This window comes from Fundulus heteroclitus, unplaced genomic scaffold (assembly GCF_011125445.2).
Source record: "Fundulus heteroclitus isolate FHET01 unplaced genomic scaffold, MU-UCD_Fhet_4.1 scaffold_71, whole genome shotgun sequence".
Taxonomy (NCBI): Eukaryota; Metazoa; Chordata; class Actinopteri; order Cyprinodontiformes; family Fundulidae; genus Fundulus; species Fundulus heteroclitus.
In genome coordinates this window covers 157,701-169,640 of record NW_023397154.1, presented here as the reverse complement: position 1 = coordinate 169,640, position 11,940 = coordinate 157,701, and the positions used below count along the sequence as shown (strand labels likewise).

Genomic DNA, 11,940 nt, shown 5'->3' with positions numbered 1-11,940 from the left:
GATGAAGGGATGGATGGATGGATGGAGGAGGGATGGTTAATGGATGGATGGGTGGTGAACGGATGGAGGGATGGATGGTTAATGGATGGATGGATGGATGGATGGATGGTGAACGGATGGAAGGATGGATGGTTAATGGATGGATGGAGGGATGGATGGATGGATGGAGGAGGGATGGATGATGGATGGTGAACGGATAGAAGGATGGATGGTTAATGGATGAATGGATGGAGAAATGGATGGATGGATGGATGGATGGTGAACGGATGGAAAGATGGATGGTTAATGGATGGATGGATGGATGGATGGTGAACGGATGGAAGGATGGATGGTTAATGGATGGATGGAGGGATGGATGGATGGATGGATGGAGGAGGGATGGATGATGGATGGTGAACGGATAGAAGGATGGATGGTTAATGGATGAATGGATGGAGAAATGGATGGATGGATGGATGGATGGATGGTGAACGGATGGAAGGATGGATTGTTAATGGATCAGAAAGTTTCCTCTCTAAGGAAACCCAGCAGGTTGCATCAAGTCTCTCCAAGCAGCATTCACTCCTCCTGAAAGAGCGTAGAGCCACAGTGGACAGTCGTCTGCATTGTTGATGGCTTTGCAGCAATCCCTCATACTGAGCATGCATGAAGCGACAGTGGAGAGGAAAACTCCCCTTTAACAGGGAGGAGAACCTCCAGCAGAACCAGAACCAGGCTCAGTGTGAACGCTCATATGCCTCGACCCACTGGGGCTTAGAGAAGACAGAGCAGAGACACAGAAAGCACAGAAGCTCACATTGACCCAGGAATAGATTTCCACTGGAGCTCAACGTGGATTCTGTTCCTCTCCTCTCTTCCTCCAGACTCTGGGACCTTGATTTCCAAAGGAATTAATAAATTTACTTTAATCTAAAAACAAAACCTTGGACCATTGAGCAACAGTCCAGTTAAATTTCTCCTTAGCCCTGGAAAGATGTTTGTAGGTCTTGATGCAGGTCACTCCATGTGACGTTCCTCGAATTCCTTTGTGGATTTCACTTAGACCTGGACGATATAGAAAAAAATCACTATAATTCACTTTATTCTGACTGTCTGAAACACTGAATGTTGGGTTTTGATCATCAAAATTACAAGAAATAAAGGCTTCAACCATTTCTCTCCACTGTGACCACCCTGGTGACTGGATCTGGATGCTACTCAGGAGCTCCGATCAAATATCTCACATATGACGCTGTAGAAACATGGATGTCCGCCTTTGCTCCGACCTTTGACCTCAACCTTCTCAGCTAGTAATTTCATAGCTGATCTTTAGGAAACTACTCTTCGTGTTTCATGTTTCTATGCCCGTGATGGGAAGCGCTCTGCAGCTTTTCCTCTTCAGTATTCTCATCATGAAGCAGATTATGAGGGAAAACATGAAATAAACGAGAACAAATATGTTTGACTTTTTGTCCAATCAGCTTCAGCCCATCTTCAGGGAGGAGTCCCACCAAACAACAGAAGACGGTAAATCTGAGGGAGCGATGCTCTGGAGAGGCAGAGGAGGGATGAAGAACCTGAAGGCTGAACGCAAAGCGACAGAAGATCTGGAAATAAATCACAGATAAATAAAATAAGAAGGCAGCAGCTGAAGGCATAAGGTAGGTTCCTTTTAAATGTTTTTCATTTTTACAAACTTTTAGTTTGAATAATGTTTTAATAAATGTTATTTGTGATTTTGTTTGTCTGTGAAAAGTGCTTAAAAATGTATTAGTCTTTCTTTTCTCCATTTATATCTAAATTAACAGAATTTTTAAATTATTATTCAGCAAAAATGAACCAAAATGAGTTTCAAAAGATATTCTAGGGAATTAATGTAGGACATAACATTTGTCATGTGAAGATGGTAACAAAGAACAAGGTTCAGAGATCAACTCTGCAGATAAAGATTTTAGTTGCAATAAAAATTACAATTATCTCTAGATTTGTGTTTTTCCTTCCTGGTTAAAACAAAAATTAAAGTGCAGAAACAAAAGAAAGTTAAAGTTTGATAATTAAATATTTTATTTTACTTATTTTAACCTTAGGTTTAAATTCTTGGCCTCACATGATCCCAGAGGTTTTTAAATATTAGAAAACTCCACAAATCAGCATATATTTTAAAAATTGATACTTTATACTTTATGAAGTATCGATTATTATATTTATTACACAACACTGAGCTGACATGTTTACCGGCTAAAAGGTTAATTTCATCACTGGTGCTTTTGTTTTTGCAGGACGGAGGAATGAGGATGACTCCCAATGCTCTGGAGGTAAACTCTCAGAAATAACGTCATATTTAATCTTTCGCTGAAACGTTTCCATCGATTGTGTTGAAAATGCAACATTTGGCTGAGGAAATGTAACTTTTTTCTGATATCCTCAGTAAAAGTGCAGGACTACCACCTCCAGCTCACGCTCCTGTCCTGTTTGTCAGTCCATCAGATGTGGCGTCTCCTCCTGCAGCTGCGCGGGTTTCACACCCAGGAAGGTCCAGCTCAGGTCATGTGATCGCTGCGGACACGGCTGGGTGGAACATGGTAAGAACACGGGAACGTGCGTGTCCAACACGGCTGGTGCTTCCTACGAGTGGCAAAAATGTCAACGAGTCCAACGCAGAACACTTAAGAGTTTTTTTTTTGCTGAGATGAATTTCCTCTGCAGAAATACAGTAAGCGTCTGCTTAGAGAAAGCCAAGTATTTAAAGTTTATGATCAAACCAATGAATAAAAATAAAAGTAGCTGAGCTGAACTGTGGCTGCAGCGGATTAGCTGTGTGTCCATGTTGAGCCTAGATCAACGTTTGAAGATGTTTGAAGCGCACCAGCAATCAGAAGCTCCTTCTTAAAGTCTAACCTCTCCATCTCCATGGACAGACCAAAGCACTAGACAACAGGGAAGCTACAAGAACGGTCGGTCCACCACCTGCAGGGAGGAGCATCAGGATCAGGTGAAATGCAAGCTGGGGTGCAGGATTCAACCGGCTGAAAGGAGCTTCTTCTTTCAGCCTTAGAGAAAGGGTGAGGTGCTCTGGTGACCGAGGGGAGCTCAGAGCCACCGCTTCTCCGCGTCGAAAGGAGCCAGCTGAGGTGGTTTGGACATGTGATCAGGACGCCCCCTGGGTGCCTCCCTCAGGAGGTTTTCCAAGCACGTCTCACTGGGAGGAGACCCAGAACTCGCTGGAGGGACTATATGTCCCATCTGGCCTGGGAACACCTTGGGGTCCCCTTGAATAGAAGGAGCTGGAGGACGTCGCTGGGGAGAGGGAGGTCCAGGTTTCCGTCCTGGACCCGTTGCCCCAGCGACCCGGAGGTAGATAAGCAGAAGACGATGGATGGAAAGACTCCACCTGGTGTGTTTGAGAGGTGGAAGTATTGTGCTCTGGGCTGATTTTCTCTGTTTTGCTAGTGCTAAATAGCGTCCCATCACTGCAAAAATGGATCTAAAACAAGTAAAATGTTCTTAAAGTTAGTCTATTCGTTCTTGATTTGAGCCAGTAAATAAGATTATTTGCTAATGAAATGAGTATATTTGCCCCTAAAATAAGATAATTAGACATCCTGCACTTGAAATAAGATGATGGAGATGAGTTGTTCCTATTTTAAGTGGAAAATTCTTATTCCACTGGCAAATCATCTTATTTACCTGCTCAAATCAAGGACAGATACACTGATTTTAAGAAAATTTTACTTATTTTTAGTTCTGTTTTTGCAGTGCATGACCTGGGTCACTTCCTGTTTAATCCAGTGTGGGTACCCCCCCACACCAGATGGGTTGTGGGTGACTCTTCCAGTGTGACGCCATCTCAGAACGGCCAACAGCAGAAACACATTTAGATCATATTTAGATCTACTCCGTCTTCAGACCTACATCCTACAGAAAGGGCCAAAGTTTCTAGGAAAAAGCCTGTTTTATGTGATGTTAACCTATTTTCCCCACTGATAACAGCAAAGCCATGACTGGCAACGCTGAGATCTGTAGAGAAAACGCTGCATTTCAGCGGCAGAGAAAGCCTCTCCTACAGCGACGGTGCAGACTGCAGCTGCCTGCAGACTCTGAGGTGACATGGAGTCAGGTGTTGCTGTCATTGTGTCAACAGGAGCATCTGGATGAAGCATCTGCGGTCACGAACACACAGTTCCAGCGTTGTCACGTTTATCATGATGGCGCTCACAATCAGCTCCACCAGCACCTGCTGCAGCAGCTCAGATCTGCTCGCTGCTTAAATCCTTTCACGTCCCGTCAGACGGTCGTCACCAGCTACACCCAAAGACCAACTTAAAACTTTGACACTGATTCAGTTTGTATGTCAAATTCTCCCGTCCAGCTTTGGAGCAGTTCCAGGCCCACCCGCCCTCCGGTTCCGGCCCGGTGGAGGTGGCCCTTCCTGGGCTGGTGTTTGACCTGAGCTCCCTGGTGCTGTTTGGCGCTCAGGCCGTTCCGGTCCAGCTGAAGATCTTGCTGGACCGCCTCTACAGCATCCTGACTCCAGAGCAGGTACACCACGGTCTCCCTGCTCCAGCTGGGTGTCGATCAACCTTTATATATAAACCTGTGTCTGCTTGGCCTTCCAGGTGGGTCAGATTCTGAACAGTCTGGGCTGGAGTTTGGGGGATTATGTCCGAGGGTACATGCTGCAGGTAAACTCAACCGCCCCACCGGTTGCAAATCAAACTGAGATTATCTTAGTGAGCTCCACGTCACTCAGCACCAGTATTAGTTCTTTTAATTTTAATGAATAAACTGATTAATGGGTGCACCCATGTAGACCTCAGTCCTTGACGCGGTTGTCTCAGGTAAGGGTCTGAACGCGGAGACCTTTGCTGCATTTAATTCCCGTTCGGCTGAAAATCCGAGTAGATCAGCAGTTTCTGGAATACTCAGATTTCTTCTTCTAGCACCATTAACCACACACCAGTTAAAGACACTAGTTCTGATCACCACTTTGAGCTTCAGCCAGTCATCGTCTCCACATTTAGATGCCTAAATGTATCTATTTACTGCGATGCGATTGGCTAATTTGCCTGTTGTCTGGATAAGCAGCACTTAAGGAAGTGACCAGTGAGGGTATAGAGATAATAACTGCTCTTTGGAGGCTATGCTACTGTTCTTGTAGTTCTCCTAGTCCTGAACAGAACCAAATGTTGATCAGGACAGATTAAATATGGAAAATCGCTTCCCATTACAGTTTAAAGTCAGTAATTACTGAAAAGCTTTTATGTTCAGATAGATCCGGTTTTTTAAAATGTTTCGGGTAAAGTTAAAACTGTCTCTTCCTCCAGCATCCCGGCGGGAAAGTGTTGGATCGCTGGTCCATGGCCACGCCCGAGGAAGAGCTGCTGGTTCTGAGGCAGTTCCTGCGGTTTGGAGAGACACGGCCCATAGTGGAGTTGATGATGCTCCAGTACCTGGACGGTGGGAACCTCCTGCCTGATGAGGAGACCAAGGCTTCTGTGAAAACTGTCCGGTCGGATATTCTAACAGAAAAAGGAGCTTCGGTGTTAAACAGGAGCTCACTGAGTGATGTTCGGATGGTGGACGGCAACGATACTTCAGACGACCGTGAAAATGACCAATTGGGACAATCGTTGCTCCTACCTTTCCATTTTCCACAATCAGCCATCTACTGTTCAAACAAGGTAATGCGATTTATGTTTCTGCAAGTATTTTGTGGGTGTTATACAGAGAATAACCCTAAAATTAAAATAATCTTCTTTCTGCAGGACATGGTTCCTTCTGCTAAGTTGCAAAACATCCTGCCAGACTTTGGCGGGACCAAACCGGTCCAGAAACATGTCAGTGGCGATGTCGACTTGGTCCGGAAGAGATCTGAACGCCAATCGGCCTCATCGAAGAAACCCGACCCAGACAAGACCAACCCGTCATTGCAGCACCAGAACCCCGTCCTTCACCTCGACGATGTTTTCCTTCAGAAACGACTGCTCCAGCAGGAGAAAACCCTCGCCTCTTCCTTCAACTTTTCGTTTCTACCTTCTTCTTTACTGTATTCTCCAATCCCTCACTCTTCTTCCACTCTCCTGCAACGTCATCAAAAATCCCAAACTCTTCCCTCCTTCTCTTCCTCTTTCATCAGACCTCTTCATTCTTCCTCTCTCCATCCCCTCACATCGGCAAGTTCTTCCCTTCATTCTCTCCCACCGTCCCTTTGCGCGTTTCCTTCCCTCCCCCCTGAAGGAGGTCGGAAGGGGAGGGTCAGCTGTGGCGTTTGTGGGAAAAGCTTCTATGACAAAGGTGAGCTAAAGTCCCCTCAAAGTTCAAACTGAGAAATTATCCCAGAGATTATGTCAAAGTTGTGTACTTTTAAAAAACTCTTCTGTCTGAGTACTGTGTACTAGTAGAGGAAGATTGTTTCAAGGATTTGATGGGTTACTGCAGTGCTTCTCATGAAGGTACTCCAGGGAGGGCACATGAACAGCCTTACCAGATAATACATGCCTTCTAAAGATGATGTTTGGTCTGTACCTGTGGTCAGTATTATGATAAATACAATTATCTGTAGTTTGTAATCTTGTTTATAAGCATTTTTTGTTATACTTGTTAATTGGTCCTTCCATCCTGAAAGTAGTTCATTATGTATTCAGAGAAAGGAATTTCTGTGAAAGCCACAGGCCTGTAAAAAGACTACCGTTTGGTACAAATGTCAGTGTTTGGTGAGAGTTTTGCCCCTCTGTCCCTCATGTTCTGGGGGTATCATCTTATCTATTGGTCGTTCCACATTCCAATCATTCTGACGCGTTTATATAACAGCAGTGTCCGTACTCTTTCCTTGTTAGTTTCCGCTTCCTGGCTGCGCATGCGAACTTCTGGGCTGTGTCTCATTCCGCCTACTTCTACACTTCGAACACTTAGTTTTAAGTATATAGTGTAGATAACACAAACTCAGTGCACTGAAGGTACCCGGATGACCCCCTAAAAACGAGCACAAAATGCAGTGTGTAACGACGGACCCTACTCGCACTAAACGGACGCCATCTTGACTACAAAGCGGAAAGGGAGGGGCTAGGGACGTCGGGAAGATTTTTCCATTTTGAAAATAATGGCGGACAATTCAGCCGAGACAGCCGGAGCTGCAACACTGCAATCATATAAATGTAAGTAATGGTGGTAATACGAGGCATTGTAATCGATAGGTGTTTTTAAAATACACAAATATACCTCATGTTCAGCCAATATTTGGAGAATCCTGCGTTGACGTCAGAGGCGATGTATTTTCCACATGCTGTAAATGTAAACGATTGTTGTTTTTATTTAAAAAAAACGCTGGCATATATTTTTTGGCGGTCTGAAAAATTTGCGGTCACGTGTGTTGCGTTCGTCACGTCATCCCGTCATTTCCGGTAAGTGTTTTAACATGAGTGTTCCTTTTGGAACACTACTAACGGTCGAAAGTGGGCACTACGGCAGTAAGTGGTCAGTGCACATCAGCAGTGCACTGACGAAGTATTCGGAATGAGACACACCCATGGTGTTTACGTATCCGGTTAGCTTAGCAGTTAGCTTAGCGGTTAGCTTTGGTGTTAGCTGTTCATAGCTCCGCTGTTCTCACCGTAGACTTTGAACATGGCTGAGAGTCGCTAGAGTTGCGTCAGTAGAAAGAAATTAGACCAGAGTGGATTTGGGAGAATTTCACCCATTGAAAGCTGGAGATAGGTACCAGCACCCCTCGTGACCCCACAAGGAATAGACGTGTTAGAAAATGGAGGGATGGAGGGATTTGGGAGATTTATTTTTCACACGATCCCCCTGATGACAGGAAGAGCAGGTAAGACGGTCTGTCACAGTTATTCAAAAAGGGACTTGGGGTAACTTCCTAGAAAATTGCGACAATACCTTTAATAAACTCCTAAAAAAGTACAGAACTTATTATAACTGAAGTTTACCTTTAATATTAATGGTTTGATATTATTTTTTGCCATTTGAGGTTCACAGCTCGTTAAAAGTAACGTTCCATCTTTCTAGAGAGAACGAGCTGCTGTGTCCGTAGTTAAAGTGTGGCAATGTTGAAACATTCTAGTTGTTAGAAACCATTGTTATATGTTATACATCAACCTATATATATATATATGTCATACATTTTATAATGCATTAAAACAGAAAACAATGGTTTTGGGATGGTGGTGGTGATGTGGGACGGACGCTTCATCCTGGCCCTCAAGCAACTTCTCCGCTCTTCATCCAGACTCTATAGGACCTTGATTTCCAAATGAGAAACCAAATGTAGTTTAATCTGAGAAGAGGACTTTGGACCACTGAGCAACTGTCCAGTTCTGTCCCTCTTTAGACCGGGTTAGATGCCTCAGATGTTGCCTCAGCGGCTGGAGAGGCTCAACACAAAGAATATGTTATTTATGTACTAATTTGTGTACTGACATCTTATTGGACATTCCCATTGGTTCAAACCAAAACTGCTTCTTGGCTGCCTGACTGAACAAGGACCCAACCAGTTTATTATTTCTCATTCCGACAATGAGAACAATTACCTATAATTTACCCACAATAAACCAGTTATTTCCTTCTCCTCCAGGAGTTTCCTTGTACACTGTTAACTGTGACATCATCCAGAGAAGACAGATCACCCGCTACTACCATCTAATGTAGAACAGATTACTAGATCAATGTGTGCTTCTGTGCTTTTTTGTTTCTCTTGTTGTGTCTCTGCTCTGTCTTCTCTAACCCCCAGTCGGTCGAGGCAGATGACCGTTCATACTGAGCCTGGTTCTGCTGGAGGTTTTCCTTCCCGCTAATGGGTGGTTTTTCTTTCCACTGTCGCTTCATGCTTGCTCAGTATGAGGGATTGCAGCAAAGCCATGTACAATGCAGACGACTCTCCCTGTGGCTCTACGGTTCCCCAGGAGTGAATGCTGCTTGTCGGGACTTTGATGCAATCAACTGGTTTCCTTATATAGGAAATTTTTGACCAATCTGTATAATCTGACCCAATCTGTATAATATGATTGAACTTGATTTTGTAAAGTGCCTCGAGATGACATGTTTCATGAATTGGCGCTACATAAATAAAATTGAATTGAATTGAATTGTACATGAATGTCTGAGCGACCCAGATCCCTCAGTGACAGCCTAACAGTGGGATCATTTGCTGTGTTTTAACAGGAACCCTGAAGATCCACTACAACGCCGTCCACCTGAAGATCAAGCATCGCTGCACGGTGACAGGCTGCACCATGGTCTTCAGCTCCCTGCGCAGCCGCAATCGACACAGCGCCAACCCAAACCCACGGCTGCACACGGGCAGCAGCAGCAGGGAGGCCCATCCTTACCGAAACGCAGCGTGTGGACGGGGGGGCATCCACTCTGAAACACAGATCTATGAAGTGAAGACGGAAACACAAACCCTGGTGCCTGCAAACAGGATGAAGAACATGCATGAAGATTCCTGGCTTCATGAACCCGCCTCCTCCTCCGCTCCTCCTCCTGTCCCACCAGCTCCATCCTCATCCTTTCCTTCCTCCTGCGGCGGTCAGCACTGGTGGCCGTCGAGTCAGTCCTTACCAAAGAAGAAGCCCCGGAAGTCCAGCATGCCGGTGAAGATAGAGAGAGAGGCTGGAAGGAGGCAGGAGACACAAGGAGGAGATCTGAAGAACCTCTGCTGCTCCACCTAAAGCTCAGAAATGTTTTATCCAGAAGGAAAAAGACTCGTTTCAAAAGTGTCAAACTTTCTGCTCATCCACTGTGTTTATTTGTGATTATTAAATGATAGTTAAATGTTATTACATGTACAAAACGTTACAAAAACCTACAACATTTCAGCACATTAACTAAATGGTTATTATGTATTTTGTGGAACTCGTGTTTTCATTAATGCAGTTTATTTTCAAGACACCACTTCACAACAATTGTCATTTTAAAGCAGTTTACAAATCAAACCGACACAGTTTATATATATATAGAGAAATAATGAATAAAATCAAACTAATCCTGTAGTGAGATTTAAATCTAATCACTAATTTGACCCTGGTTATAATACACTGTAGACAAAGTTGCTTTATTGTGGCTTTATTTAAAGTTTTCTGTTTGACTTTGCTGCTATCCCTCCCACTGAGCAAGCATGTGGCGAAGGTGGAAAGGAAAGTCAGACATGATGTTTGGATGATAAAACTAAATCGCAAATCTCTAAAAGTCATTAAAAAAAATGAAGGACACCCTGTTTCAACTTTAACTCTTTTACTAAACAGGTTCTAAGATTATAAAAATTATATATATATTTTAAAAAGCAGATAAAACACAGAAAAAGCCGCTGATCTGCTCTGCTGCTCGGTGGCCCAGATCTAATACATAATAAAACTTGATATAACATTAAATATGCCTGGCCTCTGTGTGAAAACGCAACAGAGTCACTGAAATTGATTAAAAACAAGATTTTAGCTGGTAGGACATGAAACTATGAGGCTAAGCTGTGACATCATCAGTGAGAGACAGAGTAAAACCACTTGTTACTTGTAGCATATAAGCATTATTATTACAATGTGCTGTGAATGAAGTGTCTGACAATAATTTCCAGGAGACCACTGAGACGTTTTCCCATAGATCAGGTGAAAGCAGTCAGGGACCTGTGTCCTGAGTCAGAAAAGCTACGACCCGTCTGTCTGCAACGTTTGCTCCTTTAATCTACAAAAACACAACTGTTAAATTCTAACAGGAGAAAATGTAGCTGAAAATGTCAGCTCCGCTTCACCTCCCACTAACCCCTTCTCTAATGAAGCGGGCTGAACTCTTACATGAAGACCCAGAGATCTGGTTGACTCCATCATGGTGTTGGGTGTTAATCCCAGTTTTAAAGTGGCCAAGTTCAAAAATATTAAACGCAAACTGCATATTAGTAACTGCTTAATTTAATGTAGAACCAGAACTATATAGAACAGTTTCATCAGCATAGTGATGATAATTAACATTTTTGATTGTACATCAAAGATTGTTTACATAAATAATAAAGAGTAGAGGCCCAAAGATTGAACCCTGTGGGACGCCTTAGGAGACTCTTGAGACAGGAGAAGTAAAACCATCTGCTTGCATACGTTGTGTTATTTCTGACAAATATTGGACCACCCAACAACCTGTTCTGATAAACCAATAGAAGTAAGTCTTTGAATGAGTATTTTATGATCTACTGTGTCAAAAGCTGTCGATAAATCAACAAACAGTGCAGCACAGTGCGGTTTGATGTCCAAGATCGCAACTGGATCATTAAATACTTTTAAAGCAGCTGTTGTTGTACTTTGCTGTTTTCTAAAACCTGACTGAAACCTCATTTAAAAATTTATTTTTTAATTAATGAGAGATTCAATTAATTTAGCTTAACTTTAGAAATAGGTCTATAGTTATTTATATCACCTGGATCACCATCTTTAAAAAAGGGGAAGAACATTTGCAGCTTTCCATTCATTGGCACTTAAATATGTAACTGAAGAAGCTATTTACTCTGCAGCTTCTAAAATGCAGGTGATGTTTGTTCACTGAAGCGACTGAATGCTGCATCATAATATAATGTATTATCTAACAGCCTTCTGAAACCAGGTCCACCTGACCTTTGGCGCCCCTGGGTGCCTCCAGGTTCACATGCATTCACTCATCTCAGACACAGTTACTTCTAATTACTTCTAATAATTCCCATCCACACTTACAGGAAGAAAAATAAAAAATAAAAGGTAAAAGAAACTAAAAGAAACCATCTGAAGTTTGTCTAACTTCAGAATCAGAGTCAGAAATAGTTTAATAATCCCAGAGGGAAATTACTGGGAAATTACAGCACATCTGCAATTTATAGGTGCAGATGTGCTGCCACCTGCTGGTTACTTCTGGTAACTGCTCCAAACTCACCAGGAACGTCAGTTCCAATGATTTTGACGCCATAAAAGGTAAAAACAAAATGTAAATTGTATT

At 43.1% G+C, this 11,940-nt stretch overlaps 1 protein-coding gene across 1 annotated transcript; it reads left to right on the top strand.

Annotated features, from left to right (window-relative positions):
• The first annotated feature begins 2,262 nt into the window (after window positions 1-2,262).
• Window positions 2,263-10,001, top strand: LOC105919320 (zinc finger protein basonuclin-2-like). Its single transcript, XM_021311766.2, has 7 exons — window positions 2,263-2,294; window positions 2,459-2,561; window positions 4,349-4,518; window positions 4,596-4,661; window positions 5,304-5,660; window positions 5,745-6,273; window positions 9,154-10,001. Exons 1-7 carry the CDS (start codon window positions 2,268-2,270, stop codon window positions 9,660-9,662), a joined length of 1,761 nt encoding a protein of 586 aa, XP_021167441.2. The 5' UTR covers window positions 2,263-2,267; the 3' UTR covers window positions 9,663-10,001.
• Window positions 10,002-11,940: the final 1,939 nt, after the last annotated feature.

Coding starts and splice junctions, on each gene's coding strand:
- LOC105919320 (XM_021311766.2), top strand. CDS start 2,268: ATGAGGATGACTCCCAATGCTCTGGAG. Junction 4,519..4,595: donor GCATCCTGACTCCAGAGCAG/GTACACCACGGT, acceptor TTGGCCTTCCAG/GTGGGTCAGATTCTGAACAG. Junction 4,662..5,303: donor TCCGAGGGTACATGCTGCAG/GTAAACTCAACC, acceptor CTCTTCCTCCAG/CATCCCGGCGGGAAAGTGTT.